Here is a 24,328-nt window from a genome sequence, read left to right on the forward strand (position 1 = left end):
CCATTCAGGGCACGGTATGAAATAAGACGATTATTAATGCCTTCGGAGTTTAAGAAGTGCCAATCTCCAATCGATGATGTAGTCTTTCTTGGCTCGATTACATTGCACTCTTGTCGGTAACTTTGTTTTAAAATGGCGGCGGATACACTAAGACAGGTATGTTATTGTTCGGACTGTCAAACTTGTGAAATGCCTGTAATTTCATATGAACATGAAGAACGTGCTTTCTTAGTGTTGCGTTATGACATTCGATCAAAAGCGTCTCGCACATGGAATTTTGCTACGACAATAAAGGTATCAGAAACAGGAATTATTTGAGACGTCAGCAAGCAAGCGATTGCCTGTAACTCAGGCGTCAAGTTTTCATGACAATTGCTGTACTTTCACGCCAGCGAATGTCACACCCACTTTGTTAGTTTTTGAGTTGCCACCGGCGAATGAGATGTTTTGTCTTTGTACCTTCAAGATAATTTCCTACTATGTGCTGCGTTGAGGTCTGAGGTGAGGGTGGGTTGCAGCAGCGCATCTTCATGTACCGCTACTGGACACCTGCCGCGTAAGCGACCCACCTGTAGCACCGACATGGCACACACAACCGAAGGGACCAAAGACCGGGCAGCAGGAAGCGAAAGTGGTATGTGACGATTTTTAAATATTTTTTCTAAATAAAATAAAATTGAGAACAAAAAAGTGAATTCGAAAATGTATGATGTAAAGATTGGGAGCATGAGTGTCACTTCCTAAAATGCAGTGTAGGGCCATGTCATATATTGAAGATAAATGCTCCATCATCCTTTGTTTAACCTAATACAAAATTGTGGTTGGACACGCTATGTGTGTCTGTGGGATAAAATAACAGGATTTTCTTGTCTCTATTGTCATCACAAGGGTACTTCAAGTATGAAATGGAAAAACAATATTTGCTATAGTAACATTTGAGATGTGTTTGATCAGTTTGTTTTCTGTTAATATAGGATTACTTCAGCTGTTTTGCTCCATATAACAATGTGAAGGGAGATTAAAATGAAAATAACAGTCTATCTTCTGTCATAAACTGTGTGGTTGAAATGTTAAAGATAACAACTACAGGGTCTATAAAATCACTTTCGGTGCCGGCTTGTGATCAGTGAATAGCAGTGTCACCACAGCAACAGATGCTAATTATTTTCCGAGGGACATTGGAGGTTTATATTCATAGGGAGACACGTGCCTCCGTTTGCACAGCAACAACCTGTGCCCCGCCTCCTGCACCCCTTGTTACCATGGACTGTCATGGGGCGAAGTCCAGCTGCAGACTCACATGACCACCTATGTTCAGAGACTAAATCTACGGTTTTGGTTTGTGGGCTCAAGGAAAAATCTCTACTTCTTTAGTAGAAATGTTAAACTTTGAAAGTGTGTCAAGGTCTGGACTCATAGCATGTGAATTGCACTTGAGGATACTTTTTTGTATGATTTTTTCCTAATTTTTCCTTGTTGAGCACGGTGGGGATACAATCGCCAAGGTTGCGCCAGTGGCATTTTAATCTGCCGTCACGTGTTTACATACTCTGTGAACCTCCCTTCAGCTCCTTGGGCAAGAAAGGAAAGTTCAAAGAGAGTTGTTCATTTTGGCCTTCAGATCCAGCTTTCAGCAGCAGGTGGTGCAGTCAGGAAGCAGGATCAGTCTGTGCTCTCATCCTATGGAACATAGCCCCACTGCACTTTCACGCACAGGGAATTCCCATGCATTGTGAGAGAAGAACATGCACTCAAAGGGGCTGAGTTTAATATGTGCGGCAAAGCACTTTATATAGACCAATAAAAGAAACCACACAAACGTTTGGGTGTCAATACTGTACACGTTTTAGAGATTTTGATACTTTCTCCTCTCCTCTGCTTTGTTTTCACCATTACTCCAATTTCTTGTCCAAACTGCTCACAGTAAGTCAACATAGAGCCTAGCCCACAGAGCCTGGTCTGTACAGTCCTATTCTCTGGTAACAGGCCTTGCATGCTTTCAGAAGGCCCTGTTCACATTACAGCGTCAGATCCAGTTTCAGCCTGGTTACCGTCGGATATCTTCTTTCGCCTCCCTCCATGTTCTCCTCCCTTCTCGCTTTTATCTCTATTTATCGTCGTCTTGTGTCTGCCTGCCTCGCTCAAAGGGGGGATTGTTTAGCAGGAGGAGGAAGAGGAGATGGAGGGAATGTTGCAGGAGGAGTGGAGGAGGGAAAGAAGACGCGGATGCAGGAGGAGGGAAGCTTAAATTTCAGGGTGCCACATTCTTTGAGGTCGGACGGATCTGTCTGCATTCTCAAATAGGGCAACCTGACCTTAATCCGTGTCACTCTGTTTGGTGGTTGCCGGGTGGTTGCCGTGTCACGCTGAGAGAGAGCATGCATAGTTACAGTGTGGATGGAAACTCATTAGAATTGATTAATCTTTCAAAGGTAATGTTTAGTTTTCGAAAGAAAAACTTTTGCAATCAGATGCATACATTTAGCTATTTCTAGTCATGCTTTTTTTTTTTTTGCAAAATGTCCTTAAGAGCTTATTTAGTTTGTGTGTTCGATATCATCTAATGTTTGTATCCCTTTCCAGGGGTTTCTGGACAAGCCATTATGAAGAATGGCATGGTCAAAGACCAGGCCTCCACAGCCATGCCACCAGGCCCTGACCTCCAACACCACAATGGCGAGCATAACCCGCCCCCCCGACTGCCCCAATACACCTTGCCCAGCTCCAAGCCCTTATCCTCCAGCCCCAGATCCTGCAACAGCAGCCCCCAGCCCAGCTACCTTCACCAGGACCAGGATCAGGACCGCCACAGCCTGGCCTCCCAGGACTCTGGCATCCCCACCTTGGAGATCAATCACCCGGAGCACATTCACGCCCTTCCGCGCCCAGGAGACGGAAGCCTCACCCTGGTCTCCAGTCTCGACCAGAGCCCTGCCACCCTACCTCTGGACCCGTCTGGCGACAACAGCCTCAGGAAGTCCTCAACGTTCCCCCGCAGCAGCTACGATTCGGTCCGCCTCTTCAGTCCCTCTCCCAGGACTGGGATGACCCTGAGGACGGGGGGCGCCGGGGGCGTTTCGGGGACCCTGAACCGCAGCGACGACATCTCCATGTGCAGCATGTCGAGCCTGAGCACCGAGCTGTCCGCCACGCTGTCCGTCTCCAACGAAGACATCCTGGACTTCATGGTGACCTCTGACTCCAGCGCCATCGTCACGCTGGAGACGGACGAGGGCGCCGCGGCCCACTTCTCCGACGTGACGCTGTCGTCATCGCCGGGTGACTTCGGAGACCTGTGGAGCCCGAGGCGCAGGCCGCCGGGGTCAGGGGTCGAAGACGAAAGACGGCCCAAACGGCTGGGGCCGCTGGCGAGCTTCTTCAACAGGTAACTGGCCGCGTCTAACCAGCCTATTTGGTACAGCCCGTTCAGTTCTTCGTTCCACGGCTACTTTGTCCATGGAAAGCAACACAAAAGACGGCATTGCTTAAGATTACATTGAAAACCTCCTTCAAACACTATGTATATAAAGTATAGCATTTGAATTATTCAGCAGATGTTTCCCAGATATGGATTAAGGATAGCCCTAAAGTGAGAGAAAAATTCTATGAAGATCTTAATTGAAAATGCTTTTGGTTACTAGGTTTTGTGCGTCTTCATAAACATTGAGATAGTGCTACAGCAAATCGGAAATACAACATGCAGAAATGTGTGACATGCAGAGATGTTTCATCCTATCTCATTGTCCAACATAAGAATGGAGGCAATGTTGGCCTAGCGCTTTTTAAAACTGAACATCCAATTTGAAATACCTGTGCCTTCTGTTTTCGATGGCACCCATATCACTGGGAAACCTGTTTAACCAATGTACCCACGCCTATACACACCCCATACATCTCAAGGGAACTTACATGTTGACTTGACAAACATATGCTATCTCACGCTCACAGTTCTGGTAATATTTAACCTTTACTCAAAGTTAACCCATCCTTCTTTTCTTTGTCTATGTAATTCTGGCTCCCTGCTTTAACTCACTCAAACATCCATGACGACACACTGTCTAGCAAACTGAATGCCAGCTGGTTCTACTATTTCTAACATCTATGACACTAGTGAGGAAATGGTGGAGACTGGAGTGTCGACAAATTTAAATATCACAGGGACTCATCTAGTTTGGACTTGCTTATGGTATAATATTGTGTAAGTGCCAAAGACAGATTGTGTTGTGCAAACCAGTATCATCATATTTTTAGTTCTCAGGCAATTATCAAGTTAAGAAAGACAACCGACCGTGTAGTGCTTTCATAAAAGTTGCACAACCTTGTTCAGGAATGTCAGTAGTTGTGTTTGTGTGCACGCTCATGCCCACGTGTTTGTGTGCGTTTGCATGGGTGGTGTTTATAGTCCATCCATCCTTGGAACTGTAGAAGCCCTGCTGAAGCTGGGAACACCAAGGGGAAACAGTCCAGAACCTTCCAGTGGTTCAGTCCCATCCTCATGTCACACAACATCCTGTGATACGTTCTGTTCAGGGAATGTGAAGGACAGACAGGGAGAGACTGAAATACTTAAGTCAGCTCCATTTGGTTCACACTGGTTCGATCAATTAGAATGGTCTGTCTCTGTATCTGTTGGTTGCTTGCTGTACTGTACTTGACTGTAAGCCTGTCAGTTTGTGCCTTCGTTGTCATGTTGCATATAAACTAAATACAGTTAGTCATTGTTTGCAATGGGGTATTGTTCTGGCAAATTTTGATTGGAGTACTGGAGAATATATTTTTTCTTTGTTTGTTTCGTCAAGTTCAGTGAAATGTCCTTCAAGTATAGTGTAGTCTCTGTTATGAGGAGAAGTTCATTGCAATAGTTCACTTCCTTCCACACATCCGCCCCCACTTACCCTGCACTTCTCCTTCTGGCAATCTTATCGCCTTAGTCAGTCTTGTTTTTGTCAAATCAAAGCCACCTGCGTTCTGTGTTAAGACAGACGTACCACCCTGTCAGCCTCTTGTTTGAACAAGCACAAAAAATCCCTGGTGCCATGAGTTGGTGACCTGACACTGTCTTGCTGTTTCAGGACCTACAATAAGAGCGGGAAGTTTGCCCGAGGCTTGTTCAAGGTTCTTACTCATTTGTGAGCCTCTTGAAAGCACCTCCCTCTCCAGCCTCTTAACTTATCATAGCCTCTCTTGGTATGCCTCGGTCTCTCTGGAAGTTACACGTTCTCTTTCCCCCGCCTCATGCTTTCTCTCAGTTTATGTTCGCACATGCTGTCTCTCTCTTCCCCTCTCTCTCTCTCTCTCTCTCCCCCCCCCCCTCTCTCCCTCTCTCCTTTTCTCCCTCCCTCTCTGTATCTCAGCTGGACTCCTTCACTTGGAGGCGTGTGGGGCTCTGTTCAGGAGCTTCTGTCACAGGACACGTTTCCTTCACCGTGGCGGCCGTCTGTGTCTCTCTCTCTATCCCATTCTCTTGAGATAACTCTCGAGATTCCTTTACAGGATCGAGTTCTTTGTTTTGTTTTGTCGTCCTGAAGAGTTTTTGTGCAGACAGGATGGCTGCCCCCTCGCTTCTGCTGTTTATTGACAGGTTTGTACTGTGTCACAGGCACGCCTGTGTCTGTAACATTGTGGACGGCTCTTATCAGTGCAGGTCTATGCCACTAAATACTTTCTGCTGGGCTAAACCATAGAATGGGATAGATGCCCTGCGATTTAAAGGGCTGGGTGATTCCAGTGTTCCTGCTGGTGTTCTAGAACACGGCCTAGAGAGGCCAGGAGAGGAGCACTTTGTTCTCTGCTGGCCTGTAAACTGCTTTATGACTGTAATCTATTCGTAAGTGTTTTACCCCTGCTGAACAAGACATTCCTGTTTTTTTTTTAGCTTGAACATTTTTATATGTAATTTAGTCAGCTTTTCACTTGTTGTTTGAGGGGGGAAATCCTGTTAAACCCCTTAGTAAACTATATCAAAGTTTCCATAGTGATAGTTTAGGATGAAGTGTGGTGCAGATTGTTTACCACACTTGTTTCCCCCAGAGATTCAACCTTTGTGTTTGAGAGGCTGGTGTGTCCAAGTCCACCTCTGTGGAGGTGGTTGCAGTCAGCAGTAATCAGCTGGCTTCCTCCTATTTGAAACGGTACGACTCTGGCCCGTGGGGCTACTATCGTCTAACAGCACCTGTAAACACTGTCACCATCTGGTTTGTTTTTCATTCATTTGGCCTCCCGCTTGATTCTTAATCACTTCGATATGAAAAGGGCTAATCCAATCAGGATTTCAGCCTAGCTTTTAAGAAGCATCTTTGCCAAACTTGCTGCTTCTAAATCAACAAGGCCCACACAGCTATTCTCATCATTGTAGTGATTGTTCATTGTTTTGGCCACAGCGGTTTTGTTGTCATAGCATATGCAGAGTTTTATGAATAGAAGGAAACCTGACATTAACACACTCATCCAGCCTCATTGCTAGTGCATACCCTTTAGCTAGCTTGTGTGTTTGGAGTAATGGACAGCCTTGCATCTCTGTTTATGGCTTAACTGTGTGCTGTATAAGCAGTATTTTTGAACCCATGTGGGGAGTATATTCCAACCTTGTATGGCGTATACAATTAGACAAGAAGAGGTAAAGGGTTTCATTTTTAATTACAAACCCCAGAAGCCATAAATTCTGGTTATGAAAGGCTGACAAGATTAGCACAGAGTGCACAGATTTTAATTATATTTTTGTATTGACCTTGTGCTTGACAATGAGCAGGCGTGCTCTCTTTGTTTGCCCTGCGGGCTACTTCCCACTAAAAGCCTGGTAATCACTCACCACAACACTGGAGAACATTACTAGAGGTGTGTTTCCTACTGGTTAACTTGCTGGGTTTAGTGACAGAATAAACTTTTGGTAACGCAAGAGTTCAAAAGATTTCTCCTCAGGCACCTTGGTGTCTTTCAGTGCAACTTTGCACGTAACTCCATGTGACATAACACGTTATGCCTAATTGGCTTATCAAATAAGGTGTAGCTCCTTCCCACTGTTGTCGCCTCAAGCTTTTCATCACAACAGCTTGGCACCTTGTTGACAAATTCACTGACAAATCCGTTTCATTCGCTGCTTTCCAGCATGGCAATAGTTGTGTGTCCCTGTAGCAAACTGGAAAACCTGTGAATGTTTGAAACATGGAGGTAATACCTGTGTTTCTGTGACCAATGGGCTAGCATTCAGGGGGCCTCTCGCTTCCTTTCCTCATTTCCAATAGAGGAAGGTTGGCATCTAACGTTTGAGTTTTGAATTTTAAAATCAGCCATGTCATCGCTGCCTCTGGCAAATCCAGCCAGTACAGAACAGAAGAGACCGCTTGATGTAGCTCTGCAGTGACACCGAAAGAGAGAACCCGTCATCCATCACAACAGGAGACAACTGAAGAATGTGTTCAAGTCCTTGGTGAAGACTCATGAATTAGTCTTAGGCGCTCTCTACTTTAAAGCTCTCTACCTTAAAGCTCTCTACCTTAAAGCTCTCTACCTTAAAGCTTTCTACCTTAAAGCTCTCTACCTTAAAGCTCTCTACCTTAAAGCTCTCTACCTTAAAGCTCTCTACCTTAAAGCTCTCTACCTTAAAGCTCTCTACCTTAAAGCTCTCTGTAGGCCAGTTTGAGAACTCACCAAGAAGGTTTGTGAATCTGCAGGTTTAAAACCAGCAGGATTATTTTTTTCTTCCTCTCATTGATTTCCACCCTCAAAATTCAGATTCTTTAGTCTAGTCGTCTATTGATCTGGTGCTAGTGTGGTGTGTGTGTGTGTGTGTGTGTGTGTGTGTGTGTGTGTTAGCTCAACCCCTTGTGTTGTGCAGTGACCTGACAACAGGAGTCTCTCACCAGTGTCAGGAGGTCACTCACAGACAGCTTCCTCAGGGGTTAAGGGGTCAGGGGTCAAAGCAGTTGACCACACAAACACAGGCCCCCTGGGTCTGTATCATTATGCGTCTGACAGAGATGTGTCTCAACACAAACAGATACACGTCCACAGCCACTGTTTATTAGCTGTCCTCTCACCACTATCAGGCTGGAGAGCCAACATCAGTTATTAGGTCTTGACAAATGGTCAGCCTGCGTCCGTCTCATTTAAAAAGACTCGATTCGACAAATGGAACATTTTACTCCTCTTTCATTGATTAGCAAATCTCATTAGGCCGGTTAAAGCCAATCGACTGGCCAAGAAGCTTCCCCCGCTGCTTTGTACCCTGGGACTCCCCACCGATGGTGGTAGAGGTTCAGCAGTTCTAACTCGATTGCAGCGTCTCTTTCACCAACCGTCTCTGGAGGAAAGGATCCCTCGCTGAATTGCTCCTCCCAAAGTTTTTTTCCATGTTTTCTCATCTTTTGAGTTTATCTGGGAGTTTTTCCCTATGTCTTCCTTGAGGGTTTAGGTTTGGTTGAGGGGCAGTTCTATGGGCGTATGTGAAGCCCTCTGTGGCATGCTTGCGTGTAAAAAGGGCTATACAAATACATTTTGATTTGGTCGATCGACGCATCTTAACCGTATTCCTTAGCACTCGGGCCAAGCGGCACGCATTGAGACACGTGCGCACCCACACAGAGGACCAGCTGGGAATGACCTGGCATGTCCACCAAACATTCTCCCTGTCCGTTATGACCCTTCTGTTTAATTATAAGTTGACCCCCTTCATTTGCCGCTGGGTATTCATGTCCTTTCACAGCTGGGCTCTATTCGCCAGCTTCCAATTAGAGCTTCCCATTGTCTCTCTTTGTCAACACACACTTGTCTTGTCGTCTGATGTCGATGCAGGAAAGATACAGTGCGGGGGACAGACCCTCATTGAAACAGTCCAGCCCATCATTAGCATTAGCTCTTAGCAGTTAGCTGTGAACAATGCTAACTGCTAAACATATGGCTTCAAAATGTTTAGTTGCCTCGTGAGCAAATGTTTTTATGTTGCTAGGTGCCAAGTGTTTTTAGCTAATAGTACACCAAGACATAACATGTATTTTATGTAATATAATACAACGAATGTGTGTAACATATATGTAGTTGTTTTCAATAACAGTTGCAGGTCTAGACTGAGGCCTAGCTGTTTGTTGTTATACTGTAGTTCTGATCCTCAGTCTGAACTGTAAGTTACTGCTACCTGGGTTGTTGGGGGAATTGTGTATAAATGTGGTGATTTCCCTACGCACCAGTGCAGACAAACAAACACACACACACACACACACATTCAGGCTATTGTAGTTGCCTGGCCTCAGGTGACTGGATGCAGCCAGTGTGCTCTCAGCTGTTGACTGTGGTTGTTTGACATCCTCATTTTCCATTTTCTCTCTTTATTCTCTCTCCCTCCATTGTCCTCTCAGGAGTCTGTTTGCCAAGAAGGTGAAGGACACTCGGCCAGTAGACCAGAGGGACCCAGGCTGGAAGCTTTTTGGGAAAGTCCCTCTTCGGGAAACGTCCACCAAGGACCCCGGAAAAATCCAGAAGGTAAGATTAACAATACTAGGCAACTGGAGCAAGAAAGTGGATGGGGCTGTCTACCATATATATACATTTCCTGCTTTAGATAAAGGGTCTACATGCCTGTGTGTGAACTAGTGGTTACAGGCAAGCAGAGTTCCTTTGAAGGATACAAATACAAGAGTCTGTTTAATTAGAATAAACAGAGCCAGGGAGAGCACTTAGAGGCCAGACTCAATAACCTTGCAAGAAAAGCCATACTTCAAAGCTATACTACTGGCATCAGCGATTGTCATTTATTTCCAAAACCACAATTTGAAGAAAGGCCATCAATCTGTCAACCATGCACATTCATCTACAGAGTAATGCCATGTGCATTGCAAAGGCTTCAGGATGTCTGCAACACAAAGTTAACACACAGCACATGATTCTTTTATACAGTATGACATTTGTGATGGGTCGCTTATAGGAAACTGTGATTGTTCATTAAAGGCCTGGTTTATCAAGCCATACATATTCCCACTTTGAGACATTATACCCCCCAGAATCAGAATAAAGTTGAATCACCAAGTAGTTTATACAACAAGGAATTTAATTTGGTGTGCAGGTGCATAATACATTCAATGAATGCTGTCAACATCCCAAAGTATAATAGAAAGACTATTTGGTTGCATGAAAATGCCTTTACGTCGGCAAAGTGTCATGAATTTAGATGGTCTTAAATCTCTGCATAGTTAACCTACTCACACATGCAATGGTTCAACCCACATCGTGGAGCCGGTCTCACAGACTTCCAGATTAATGGCGTGAGCAAAATACCAAATTCTTGTAATTTTACACAAGTTGCACCTGTGGCTTAGCTTGTAGCCAACCCTGGACACTCTTTGTGGAGACACAGGGGTAGCTGTAAGTTTGAATGTCACCTAAGGCAAAGTCAGTGTCGACCTGCTAAATGTCCAATTCGGTACACAACACGGAATTCCAGTGTCTCCATGAAAACAATGTGTCTTGTGTGGTTTGCATATTCCGTTTAGACTGTTCCAGTGTAGCACCATTCCTGGAAGTTCAGAATGTTTGGTGGCCCCATTTCCCAACGGTACCTACTGTACCAGTCAAGCTTGAGAGACACAACCCCCCCCCCCCTTTCCCCCGAGGCTGAATTAACTCAGTTGAATAAAGACAACCATGACATCATCCGTTTTAATGAGTGAACGTTTACTACAAGCAGGCTGTGAAAGCCAGAGAGTTTTGGAGAGAGAGAGAGTGTGTGTGTGTGTGTGTGTGTGTGTGTGTGTGTGAGAGAGAGAGCGACTGACAATGTTGGTAGTAGACTGCACACAGCAGACCCAAGGCAAGGCTTTCCGAGCGCTGACAGAGTGGATTACAGTGGAGAGCAACGGCTCAGCCGCTGACTCCATATCCATTTATCTGGGCTCCATCACCATGGCTGGCAGGGTACTTGAGAGCACAGACCTCCTCTCATCCCGGCGGTGACTAATAGTGGTCGGCGGTGCTGATTCGCTGACACACACGCACACTACAGGGAGAGAGGGAGAGAGAGAGACCTGATCCGCTGTGCTCTGTACTGATGCAGGATTGCTCTGGGTAGCGTCATTATGCGTGCTGGGAGGGCGACTGAGTGAAGGAGAAGGGAGAGACGGAGACGGAGAGAGAGCGGTATCATGCTGCTGCATCAGCTCCACCTACCTGGGGTGTGTCCCAGCGACAGGCCAGCTGTCCCCTTGCCCTCTTCCTCCTCCTCTTCCTCGTTGTCCTCTGCGAGGGCTGTAGCAGGAGCAGCCATGACGGTGTTTGGAGTTTGAAAAACCTTCACCACCACTCCCCCCCCCCCTTCCCCGTCTCCCCCTCTCCTCTCCGGTGGTCTGGGAGTCTGTACGGAACTGCAGCGTTCATGGTGAGTGAGCCACACGCGTGTACATGTGCACTTCTGGACGTTCACGGGTCCATGCTTGTCTTGACGCGAGGGTGAGAGGGCGAGCTCCACTGTCTACCTTCTCTCTCTCTCTCTCTCTCTCTCTCTGTCTCTCTCTCTCTTTCACTTTCTCTCTCCGTCTTACGAAACTGAGAGAGTGATGTAGTGAGGTTCACAAAATCAGCCTCATTAAGGTCCTCGCTGTCATCCGTCGTGTGAAGTTGTGTTTTTTATATCTGTTTACAATAAGAAATAAGCCAGTCAGCATGTATCTTCATTCCTTAGCAACAAAGTCTTATTTGTAACGTGACACTGCCAATTAGAAGACACAGTAGTCTTTCGTAAGCCCTGTTTTTTGTGCAGACTCCTATTTGATCATGTTTCATCCACTTGTCCTCTGTGGATGTTTTACGACGCGTGAAAAGCCCTGAAATATTCAGTCGCGCTCAGCGCAGGTTAAAGGGGTCGTCAGATGGATGTCCGTCCTTCTTTCATGCCCTCCGTCGGAAAGCCCCGAGGGGGTTTTCTCTTTCCACCGCGGTTTCATAAAAGGCTCTGTCATGCACCCTCGGTCGTGTAGTCTAGAGGTATTGACGTAATATAAGATCTACTAGATTGGTGAGGGGTGAAGAACAGCGTGAATATACGACAAGGACAAGGGATTGAAAGACAATGAAGGGTCATTTTTATACAATGACTAAGGAGAAAGGGAGATGGGTGCAAATGGAAGGCAACATTTCCCAACTTACTAGTGTGTATGCACCAATGTTCCCTATGTGAAGTATGTATAGCTATGTGCAGCTGTCACCTACAAAACTTTTTCTTCCGGAAATGAACCGGGACAAAATAATAACAAAATGTTAAACTGTGACAAACTGAGCCGTAGATGAAGAAGAAGGCAAATATTTAACAATTTCGTCACAGACGAAGGAGTGGTAGAACAAAGATTTTTGTGGTTTTGAATGTGGCAGATGTTCTTCTGATTGACAAGGGAGACAGTAGGATTAGGATGAGTGGCGAGCGGAACAACCAATATTAACGGAACACCACGATGAGTTCTTCCAGAGAGACAGAGAAGGGGAAACAGACATGCACACAGGACACGACCCAGGACAACCTGTGTCCACAACAGTAACGCTCCCAAGTCAAACCAGGCATGGTTTTCTCCCCCACTACTTGTTTTCCAGAGTTTCCCCAATCCTCCCCTCCGTTTTCTCTCACAAACTGTTCTCCCTAGTCCTCTTGGCTTCCATGCTTTCTGACTCGCTCTGTTCTTGGTTACGGGAAGCCCCGTAAGTGTTTACACCATATCATCTGTTAACCTAGCCTTTTCCTTGTCTGGCCTAGACTGCTGTTTTGTTCATTCATGGTGAATGTTGTTTTGCCCTCTCTCCTCTGTTGACTGTTGCTCATTTGTATTGGAGTCTCAGTGAGTCTCAGTCCAGACTGGCCCTGCCTTTAGGGTAGGCTGTGTGTGTGTGTGTGTGTGTGTGTGTGTGGGTGTGTGTGTGACTGTGTATGTGTGATGTCTCAAATTGGACAGGAGTGATGGCCAAATCCCTGGAAGGTCTTCGTTTCGTTTCCACCAGCTGTCTGAGACCCCTGCTGTCACACACACACACACACACAGACACACACACAGACACAGACACACACACAGACACACACACACAGACACACACACACAGACACACACACAGACACACACACACACAGACACACACACACAGACACACACACACACAGACACACACACAGACACACACACAGACACACACACAGACACACACACACAGACACACACACACAGACACACACACATAGACACACACTCACACTCTGGCCTAGCCCACGCGGTGTTCTCACTCCCAGAGGAATGGGGGAAAAGGCACTTAGTTCTTTGACCCAAAAATGCCATTTCCAAAACACCCTGGCATGGCCTGTAGCAACAGTCAATTGTTTCCATTAGCCTACCCTGTGTAGCGTAGACCTGACTACAATGTCAACCTTTTATATAGGTGGGGAAGTTTGTTTTAATAGCACCAGCTACTGTATGTAGTTGCTCATATATTTGTAGCCTTTTTGGCAGGCAGGCAGAGAGAGGGAGACACACATAGCTCTGACATCACTACCAGGAAACAAAGAGCCAGCTTTAATGAGACACCTTGTGACAACACAGGTTCCTCTGGTGACACGTAACCCTGGGATACCGTTTGTGCTCCAGGGGGGAGGGGATGGGAGGGGAGGGGGGTGGCGGCACTAAACCAGGAAATCTGATCGGCTTGCACGATTATCTAGCCTAGCCACTGAAACCCGCTCGCCGTTAGGTTCACCAAGTCAAGACTGCCACTTTAACACAGGGGACAGGTCCGTGTTGGTTCAATGCGATTGCTAATGCTGGGAAGGGGATTTGCCGTGTTCAGTTGAAGGGATTCATCGGCACCATCTGTTTTGTGGGATTTGTTTTTCTTTGAAACCCCTGTGGTGCTTACAGGAGGTAATACCCTAATCCTCTCTGTTAGGAGCCAGTGAGAGTGGATGTGACGATGCTTTTTAGTAGACAATGCCTTTTGGACAATCTCCTCCACGCTGCGTAGCCTTTATCAAACATAGGCCTCAGCGTTCAGTACACACACACACGTATGCTGTTCTTTATGCACACAAATGCATGCGCACAGACTGACACACTGTTGTCGTCTCCCTCTGTCTATCTTTACTGTACTATACTTTTGTTGCCGTTCACCTTGTCGGCAGCCACCTGCAATGCTGCTGGAGAGGTGCAGTGCTTCCCCCCTCCCCTCTCTCTTATCCCAGCCACTTTGCCACTGGAGCTGCCAATGCTCCTTCCCAGACAGTTCTCAGTTCCCCTCCTATCTGCAGCAGAGCGTCCTCGGCTCTGGCTCAGTGCCCCCCCCCCCCCCCCTCTATCTAGGAACTGACTGGTGGCCCCAGACCAGGAGGTGAAAGCCCTCGGTTTAACTCGCCCGTGTTGTTGTTGCAGTTTGGAGTACATGTGTAGGAACGCACTCCTCCAAAGCGCCACGGCGTCGAGAAGCCTGGCGCACCGGGAACCCGAAGGAGCTGTGAATGGATTTGAGATGTCAGCAACAGCTTAGCGAGACCCTTGCGCGAGCACGCGCGTGCGTGTGTGAAGTGTCAGGGAATCTGCAGTGTGAGGAGAGAACGTCAAACGTAGCGCCACTTCCCCCCTTGATCTGTGAGATGAGGGCAGATGAAAGGAGGAGACGGGGGGGATGGGGGGGGGGGACTTGAGTGCGTATGTCTCCCTCCCACCGTGTCTTTCCTCTCTGCACATCCTTAATATCCCTACATCATTCGCTCCTGTTCTCCCTTGTTCGCTGAGGCGATTTACACGCTTTAAGGCCCCCCCTCCCTCCCTCTCCGTGTCTTTCAGTCCCGTATGCTGCAGATTATGTCTGAGTCACTTCACTGGAGAAGGCCTCAGGATTTTCCATTCCTCCGTTACCCTTCACCCCCCCCCCCCCCCCCCCCCCCCTACCTGTTTTCCGGTGCAGTGGCCCTCCTTTGTCTGGGGTGATGATAAGAGGGAGAGTGAACGCGGGGAGCCTGGCACTTGTTCTCGCCTCCTCCCTCTCCAGTCCATTAAGATCCTTCTCTCTCTCTCTCTCTCTCTCTCTCTCTCTCTCTCTCTCTCTCTCTCTCTCTCTCTCTCTCTCTCTCTCTCTCTCTCTCTCTCTCTCTCTCTCTCTCTCTCTCTCTCTCTCTCTCTCTCTCTCTCTCTCTCTCTCTCTCTCTCTCTCTCTCTCTCTCCCTCACTGGCTCTCTCTCTCTCTCCCTCACTGGCTCTCTCTCTCTCTCCCTCACTGGCTCTCTCTCTCTCTCCCTCACTGGCTCTCTCTCTCTCTCCCTCACTGTCTCTCTCCCTCACTGTCTCTCTCCCTCACTGTCTCTCTCCCTCACTGTCTCTCTCCCTCACTGTCTCTCTCTCATTAGAGGCTGAACCCCAAGTCCCCCCCCCCCCCATGGGTGCTGATGTAGGCACGGGTAGTGTGTGAGAGAGAGAGACAGAGTGAATTTGTGTGTGAGGGACAATGACCTGACCCTCCTCTCAGCACCCTATACTTGCTGTGTGTTGCGTATGTGTACTCTTAAAAGTGTGTGTGTGGTCCTGCTTCAGGAATATGAAGCGAAGAGTGTCAGAGCTGGACCTGGCAGCCCCTCCTCTCCCAAGCAGCAGAGCGTGAGGAAGAACCTGGACTTCGAGCCCCTCTCCACCACCGCCCTCATCCTGGAGGACCGCCCTGCGTAAGCACACACACACACAATGATATGTACAGTATGCACAAACACTCTCTCATTCACTGTTATTTCAGGCTGGCGCTTATTGTCGACAGGCTCTTATTTGTGGTGTGAGTAAGTAGGAGGAGACACAGGAGAGAAGGGTTTGCTAAAACCTGAATACGCCCCCCCCTCCCCCCACACACACACACACACACACTCTGTATCTCTCTCCCTCTGTTCAACTGTTACTAGTTACAGGAGAAGAACATGTTCCATAAATCATGTGTGCTTCTCTGAGGAACTTAGAAGCAGAATAAACACCAAGGGTGAACGCAAAAAGACACTGGATATTTTGTGGAAGAGGACATGGCAGTGTGTCTATGCGTGTGTGGGGGTTAGGGCAGAGCAACAGGGCACTGGTAACGTTGAAGAACACAGCTCCATCCTTTCTTCCTTCTACCTTGTTTCAGTCTGTCAACACCACAAGCCCAGCCACCATGAATAATAGAAAACAGCAAGTTTATAGTCTTACACTACCTCTTCCCTGTGTGTGTCTCTGTGTGTGTGTGTGTGTTGCAGTAATCTCCCAGCAAAGCCAGCAGAGGAGGCCCTGAAGCACAGACAGCAGTATGAGGAGATGGTGGCGCAGGCCAAGAAGCGAGGTGCGCCCCTCACCCCTGTCCACCAGGGGGAGCCAACCACACTGACACTCCCAGCAGGCCCCGCCACCAGTTAGATCCTACGGGCAAAACCTCCCATGCTATACCTGCTCCCTTCACATAAGCCCCTTCATGTCATGTAACTGTCCGACGTGGTCTCCACCCTCTCTCTTCCTAATGATTCCTTCTTTCTGTCACCCCTTTTTTCATTGTGTTTTTTTTATCCCTCCCCTACCCCAACCCCTCCGTTCTCTCTCTTTCTTTCTCTTTCTCTCTATGTCTCTCTCTCTCCCTCTCTTTGCCTTTCTGCCATTCCACCCTCCACTCCTATCCTCCCTCTCATCCCTCTCCTGTCCTCCCTCCCTCCCCCTCTCCTGTCCTCCCTCCCTCCCCCTCTCCTGTCCTCCCTCCCTCCCCCTCTCCTGTCCTCCCTCCCTCCCCCTCTCCTGTCCTCCCTCCCTCCCCCTCTCCTGTCCTCCCTCCCTCCCCCTCTCCTGTCCTCCCTCCCCCTCTCCTGTCCTCCCTCCCTCCCCCTCTCCTGTCCTCCCTCCCCCTCTCCTGTCCTCCCTCCCCCTCTCCTGTCCTCCCTCCCTCCCCCTCTCCTGTCCTCCCTCCCCCTCTCCTGTCCTCCCTCCCCCTCTCCTGTCCTCCCTCCCCCTCTCCTGTCCTCCCTCCCCCTCTCCTGTCCTCCCTCCCTCCCTCCCTCCCCCTCTCCTGTCCTCCCTCCCTCCCCCTCTCCTGTCCTCCCTCCCTCCCCCTCTCCTGTCCTCCCTCCCCCTCTCCTGTCCTCCCTCCCTCCCTCCCCCTTTCCTGTCCTCCCTCCCTCCCCCTCTCCTGTCCTCCCTCCCTCCCTCCCCCTCTCCTGCCCTCCCTCCCTCCCCCTCTCCTGTCCTCCCTCCCTCCCCCTCTCCTGTCCTCCCTCCCTCCCCCTCTCCTGCCCTCCCTCCCTCCCCCTCTCCTGCCCTCCCTCCCTCCCCCTCTCCTGTCCTCCCTCCCTCCCTCCCCCTCTCCTGTCCTCCCTCCCTCCCCCTCTCCTGTCCTCCCTCCCTCCCTCCCCCTCTCCTGTCCTCCCTCCCTCCCTCCCCCTCTCCTGTCCTCCCTCTCATCCCTCTCCTGTCCTCCCTCCCTCCCCCTCTCCTGTCCTCCCTCTCATCCCTCTCCTGTCCTCCCTCCCTCCCCCTCTCCTGTCCTCCCTCCCTCCCCCTCTCCTGTCCTCCCTCCCTCCCCCTCTCCTATCCTCCCTCCCTCCCCCTCTCCTGTCCTCCCTCCCTCCCCCTCTCCTGTCCTCCCTCCCTCCCCCTCTCCTGTCCTCCCTCCCTCCCCCTCTCCTGTCCTCCCTCCCCCTCTCCTGTCCTCCCTCCCTCCCCCTCTCCTGTCCTCCCTCCCTCCCTCCCCCTCTCCTGTCCTCCCTCCCTCCCCCTCTCCTGTCCTCCCTCCCTCCCCCTCTCCTGTCCTCCCTCCCTCCCCCTCTCCTGTCCTCCCTCCCTCCCCCTCTCCTGTCCTCCCTCCCTCCCTCCCCCTCTCCTGTCCTCCCTCCCTCCCTCCCCCTCTCCTGTCCTCCCTCTCATCCCTCTCCTGTCCTCCCTCCCTCCCTCCCCCTCTCCTGTCCTCCCTCCCTCCCCCTCTCCTGTCCTCCCTCCCTCCCCCTCTCCTGTCCTCCCTCCCTCCCTCCCCCTCTCCTGTCCTCCCTCCCTCCCCCTCTCCTGTCCTCCCTCCCTCCCCCTCTCCTGTCCTCCCTCCCTCCCCCTCTCCTGTCCTCCCTCCCTCCCCCTCTCCTGTCCTCCCTCCCTCCCCCTCTCCTGTCCTCCCTCCCCCTCTCCTGTCCTCCCTCCCTCCCCCTCTCCTGTCCTCCCTCCCCCTCTCCTGTCCTCCCTCCCTCCCCCTCTCCTGTCCTCCCTCCCTCCCCCTCTCCTGTCCTCCCTCCCTCCCCCTCTCCTGTCCTCCCTCCCTCCCCCTCTCCTGTCCTCCCTCCCTCCCTCCCCCTCTCCTGTCCTCCCTCCCTCCCTCCCCCTCTCCTGTCCTCCCTCCCTCCCTCCCCCTCTCCTGTCCTCCCTCCCTCCCTCCCCCTCTCCTGTCCTCCCTCCCCCTCTCCTGTCCTCCCTCCCTCCCCCTCTCCTGTCCTCCCTCCCTCCCCCTCTCCTGTCCTCCCTCCCTCCCCCTCTCCTGTCCTCCCTCCCTCCCCCTCTCCTGTCCTCCCTCCCTCCCCCTCTCCTGTCCTCCCTCCCTCCCCCTCTCCTGTCCTCCCTCCCTCCCCCTCTCCTGTCCTCCCTCCCTCCCTCCCCCTCTCCTGTCCTCCCTCCCTCCCCCTCTCCTGTCCTCCCTCCCTCCCCCTCTCCTGTCCTCCCTCCCTCCCCCTCTCCTGTCCTCCCTCCCTCCCCCTCTCCTGTCCTCCCTCCCTCCCCCTCTCCTGTCCTCCCTCCCTCCCCCTCTCCTGTCCTCCCTCCCCCTCCCCTGGGCAGAGCTCAAGGAGGCCCAGAAGAGGAGGAAGCAGCTGGAGGAGCGCTGCCGGCTGGAGGAGAACATCGGCAACGCTGCCCAGACCTGGAACCAGGAGATCCTGCCCAACTGGAGCACCATGTGAGTGCAGGCGCCCGGCCGCCATCCCCTCACCTGCCGATTGGTTGACTCTCTTTGATGTAGCGATTCAACCCTTTTCTAGCATAGGTTATCTTTCCACGCAACGTTTTTTTCCCAGGTGTTTAAATTGCTCTCCTCCTCCCCTCCCCCTTTCTGCTGCCCTGTCCTCCTCCCCTCCTCTCCTGCTCCCCTGTCCTTCTCTCCTCCCACTTTGTGCTCCCCTGTCCTCCTCCCCTCCGCTCCTCTCTCCTGCTCCCCTCCTCTCCTCCCCTCCTCCTCCGCTCAGGTGTACCTCCAGGAGGGTGCGAGAGCTCTGGTGGCAGGGGGTCCCTCCCAGCGTCCGAGGGAAGGTCTGGAGCCTGGCGGTGGGCAACGAGCTCAACATCACCCACGGTGAGTGAGCACACACACACACACAGGCACACACATATAAACACAGGTGTGTGTGTGTGTGTGTGACGTGTCAGTGTATGGCGCTGTATGTCGACAGAGCTGTACAACATCTGCCTGGCCAGGGCCAAGGAGAAGTGGAAGGCCATGCCCTCGGTCGCCCCGGAGACGGAGAGCGAAGGTAGATTGACACCCTTCCTTTCTCCTCTCTGTCACTCTTCCATCCATGAGGGGGAAGACCTCCTTCAAGACAGAAAATGAGACACTTGGTTGATATGAGTCTGACGGAAGTGTTTTGCTCCACCTTCTCTCTCTCTCTCTCTCTCTCTCTCTCTCTCTCTCTCTCTCCTCTCTTTCCACATTCTGTCTTCTCAATCTCTTTTCTCTCTCTCTCTCGATCTTCTCTCGCTCTATCCCTCCCTCCCTCCCCTGTGTCTAGATGCAGGCTTGTCCCTAGCAGACCGAGAGGCCAGTCTAGAGCTCATCAAGCTGGATATCTCCAGAACATTCCCCCACCTATGCATCTTCCAGCAGGTGAGGAAGACACACACACACACGCACACATAAACAGACAACAGCTACTTCCACATCAGTGACCACTCTTGATTGGGTTGGGTTGATGTGTGGGTTGGCACAATGGGTGGGTCTGGTTGCGTGTTGGTGTTGCATGCGTGTGTGCTACGTGTGCGCGCGTGTGCGTGTGCGTGCGCAGCCCAAATCAAATCTTCCCTTGCGCCTGTGTCATCAGGGCGGTCCATACCACGACGTGTTGCACAGTATCCTGGGAGCATACACCTGCTACAGGCCCGATGTGGGCTATGTAAGTACACACACACACACACACACACACACTAGTCCACACTATGGCATGTGGCGCGGGGGCGCTGCCAGTCTAATGCGGCGAGCGTGTGTTCAGGTGCAGGGCATGTCCTTCATCGCGGCCGTGTTGATCCTCAACATGGACACGGCCGACGCCTTCATGGCTTTCGCCAACCTGCTCAACAAGCCCTGTCAGATGGCCTTCTTCAGAGTGGACCACAGCCTCGTGAGTGGACGCGCAGCGCTGCGGCACGCCAGGGTCCTCCTCTGTAGGACCAGAGACACATCTCACGTGCACGCCAGTCTTTGACCCCACGCACACTTTCATGCACGCACGCACTTTTAATCTCGCAAACATCTCATACACGCTTCACATACAGATACACACACCACGTCTTACCCACACGACTCATGCACAACTCTGTAAACTAGACTACGTTTTCTTATCTGATAATCATTCTTTCTCTCTCCTTTATCTATTTCTCTCTCTCTCAATCTCTAGATGTTGACTTACTTTGCAGCCTTTGAAGTTTTCTTTGAGGAAAACCTACCAAAGCTTTTTGCACATTTCAAGAAGAATAACTTGACTCCCGACATTTACTTAATAGACTGGTAAGGCTGTGCTCCTCCGCCCCCACCTCACCCTCCCTTCTCATTGAACCAACATGCCACCCCCTGTTCATCCCTGCCACATGGGGCCTGTGTGTGCATGAATGTTGGTGTGTAGTACAGTGGGGGGACAACGCAGGGCCGAGAGGACTGTGTCTGCCAGAAGCCTGTGTGACGGCGATAAGGCTGGCCACAGACTGCCTGCTTCTTCTACTGCCTGGCCCTGCTTAGTGACTCGGCACTTTCGAGATTAGCGTGAGCTAACGGGAACGTGCTTGTCGTTCTTCTGCCTTTCTCATCTTTTCCTTACTTCATAGGTAGATCAGCCCTCATAAGGCCAACCCTGACGTTCTCTTTCGTCCGTGTGTGTGCGTGTGTGAACCCTCCTCCAGGATCTTCACCCTGTACAGCAAGTCTTTCCCCCTGGACGTGGCGTGCCGGGTGTGGGACGTGTTCTGCCGCGATGGGGACGAGTTCCTGTTCCGCACGGCGCTGGGCGTCCTGCGGCTGCACGAGGACGTGCTGACGGGCATGGACTTCATCCACGTGGCCCAGTTCCTCACCCGCCTGCCCGACACCATCCCCCCCCACCAGCTCTTCGCTCACATCGCCGCCATCCACATGACCAGCAAGAACAGGAAATGGGCTCAGGTGAGAGGGGAGGGGAGGGGTTTGTCTTTTGTTGGGTTAGTCAAACGTCCAACCCACCTTAGAAAGGGTTTGAGCACGAAGCAAGGTTTGAGCAGCGTCACCTGTTTTGACACCTGTTTTGGATAATGACCTGATAACGTGTTGACACGATGCAGTAGTGCAGGGATTAAAGTATTCCGGCACCGTTGCCGGATGTCTGGCATGAGGGGAAAAAAAATGGGAACTTGCATGCGGTTTAATATTTTCAAGTCGATTGATTTCCCCTACCAATCATATGAGAGGAACGCAGCTATAACTGACGTTACAAGCCTATCAGAAGCAGAGCAGGGCGGGTCTTGGCAACACTGTGTGAACGAGATCTCTACGTCACATTAGCGTTGTCGGTGAAAGCACAGAGCGCAAATTCATGAAGCCTGGGGATGATGTTCTACTGCTACCCATAATTAAATGACTCAAAAATAAATGGCGCTGGGCGTGGATAGAAGAAGGTAGAGACGGCGAGCCTTTTGGCAGTTGGTGCAAGACACTGTGAGAGCCTGGTGCTTGTTTCTGTACGTTTTTCTCGAGGAAGTTCTGCTACTATATGCCAGCAGCGGTAAGAAAGTGTTTGCTCGTCATGTCATAGAACCGCTGCCCGTGCACTCTTACCACGACTTTGCCGGGAGCAACTGTTACAGGTGGCACACTGTTGTCTATGACTGACTGTGTCTGCGACTTAGAAATACGTTTGTGCACATTTATTGCGGAACATGACTTCACGTCATTCACAATTTTTCAGCCACTGGTCACCCGTGTGAAGAAAACTAGAAGACAAAAAAAAAATCCTTTTCTTATGGTAGACCACGTATTCGATATCTAGAAATCTTCCTCTGACCAAGTCCCTCCCTCTGCTCAGGTTCTCCAGGTCTTACAGAAGGAGCAGGAGCGGAACAGCCCGGTTCTGAAGCGCTGAGTTTGTGGTTCCTGGACGAGAATCACACCCGAGACTGTGTGAGGCTCCAAATCAACTCCACCCCCCCCCCCCTTCTGCCCACCAAACATAGGGCTCTGGTGGGCTCACTGTGGGGCAGACTCCCCCCTCCACCCACACACACAAACAGCTTTTCCCCCCGGGCCAAGCAGGCCATCTGTTCCTGGATCTGGGTCTTGATGACTGGACACCTAGGACCCAGGGGCACCACGGGCACCCAGCCCCCCCACCTCCCAATCCAGGGAGTGGGGTCACAGACTGAGCAGGTACCCTGGAGGGTGGAGTCAAAGAGCCTGGTAGGGGTGATTGGACTACAGGCCTTATATCCAACATTTACCCACCACTTAAATGCTGTACCCAGCTACTCTGAAAAAAACAACTAGCCCCCCTGGTGTGGGGAGCATGTTGAGGGCTAGACAACGTACTGTGGCCTGTACCCTAACGTACTGTGGCCTGTACCCTAACGTACTGTGGCCTGTACCCTAACCTCCCGTGTCAGAGCCACTTGAGCGGAAAGTTCCAGCGTCTCTCTCTAATCGCTTTTTATCTCTGTCTGTCTCACTCACTGACTTTCTCCTCCTCGGTGGCTTTCTCTTTGTTTATGTCACTCTTTTTTCATGCCTTGAGGGTTGTTTTAATTGTATCCGTCTCATTCCATGAAGTAAGGAAGGACCCAGGGCTCTGGCTTTGGGAGCACAGTACACTGACTTGAAAGGAGGCTGACTGGTTTGGAAGGGTCGCTCCTGCAGATGAAGATGCAAACACACTTTCAAGAGATAAGGTAACCTGAAGTGTGTGTGTTTGTTTGTGTGTGTGTGTGTGTGTGCACGCGCGTGGAAACTTATCGACACGAACACACACCCAGTAGTACATGTATGTCTTAAAAAGCGCTGGAATGTTACTTTTAAAGAAAGGTGTAACCCTCTTCAAAGAGGGGGCATAATCTGCCTGTAATATAGGGTTGACGATATACATTATATTTATGTTTGATGTATTTTAACTGGAATTGTGTAGGTTACTGTGTTTTATGTTTGGTTTGTGACACATGCTGACTGTCCTCACTCCTGTTTTTGGTACTTTATTTCTGGCAAATTTCTTGTTTTCCATGTTTGTTTTTGATTTAAGCATTTTCCTTAAATGGACGCTAATTTTTTTTGTGTGTTTATCTGTAGAACACTGTATCTCTTAAAGTCTTATTTGTCTCCCTTTTAACCAAATGTGTTTGACTTCTGATGTCAATGTGCAATAGGAGACTCCGAAGAAGAAAGAACTGATTGTAGAATATATTGTATTATGCCCTCACACAAACACCTGTTCAGAGTGAATATGAATCTGCTTCGGTACTGTATTGTATCCTTTAAGGCATTTGCTAACTATCTGAATCTGAGCCTTTTACCTCATCCATGACTTCCTCTGTTTGAAATGAGAACACGCTTCCTTGTTTTTGAGGTGAGAGCTGAGAAGAGGTTCAAACCTGGTGTGTGTTCAAAATCTAGCTGTCATCTCTAAAACTCTCAGCAGCTGAATCAGAATGTGTGGAAAAGTTGACCCTGACTGTAGGACCTAGTATCCCTCATCCCAGAAAACAAGGTTAGTCAGGTTCTTAACTGTTAGGCTGCTTTACACTGCAATATGCACAGTGTGCGTTGGCCAGTGACATCAGAGACAATCCGCCAATGTAGACTTTCAGTACACTTCCCTGCCCTAACTATAGCATTCTGCCTAAATGCCCCTGCGATACCCCTATTCACACACCTTGATGAATCACCATGGCAATTCTTCTTCTCATTATGATTTGTTGTGTCTTGCTACTCTCAAGTGTGCTCAATTCAGGACTTCAGTTTTAATGTGTGTGCCTGTGTTTTGTGTATATGTATTAAAGTGATATTTTGGAGGTTAGAAAAAAGATGAACTGTGAGTTATTCTATGAATGTTACGTAGAGAAGGGTGTGTGTGTGTGTGTGGGGGGGGGGGTCTCTTTGTGTGTGTGTGTGGGGGGGTCTCTGTGTG

General features: G+C 50.1%; 1 protein-coding gene across 2 annotated transcripts; it reads left to right on the forward strand.

Annotated features, from left to right (window-relative positions):
• The first annotated feature begins 20 nt into the window (after positions 1–20).
• tbc1d14 (TBC1 domain family, member 14) lies at positions 21–24,224 on the forward strand. 2 transcript variants are annotated; one of them, XM_084691698.1, is made up of 15 exons: positions 21–156; positions 467–634; positions 2,584–3,385; positions 9,351–9,474; positions 15,540–15,667; positions 16,223–16,305; positions 18,762–18,879; positions 19,166–19,272; positions 19,370–19,450; positions 19,709–19,803; positions 20,018–20,089; positions 20,186–20,314; positions 20,591–20,700; positions 21,090–21,348; positions 22,244–24,224. In XM_084691698.1, the coding sequence occupies exons 2-15, from the start codon at positions 583–585 to the stop codon at positions 22,298–22,300; spliced, it is 2,217 nt and encodes a 738-aa protein (XP_084547824.1). In that variant the 5' UTR covers positions 21–156; positions 467–582; the 3' UTR covers positions 22,301–24,224. The 2 variants fall into 2 exon arrangements, with proteins under 2 accessions (XP_084547824.1, XP_084547825.1); XM_084691699.1 differs by having other exon boundaries at positions 19,715–19,803.
• Positions 24,225–24,328: the final 104 nt, after the last annotated feature.

This window comes from Hypomesus nipponensis, chromosome 25 (genome assembly GCF_054491055.1).
Source record: "Hypomesus nipponensis isolate SF chromosome 25, ASM5449105v1, whole genome shotgun sequence".
In the NCBI taxonomy this organism is placed as follows: domain Eukaryota; kingdom Metazoa; phylum Chordata; class Actinopteri; order Osmeriformes; family Osmeridae; genus Hypomesus; species Hypomesus nipponensis.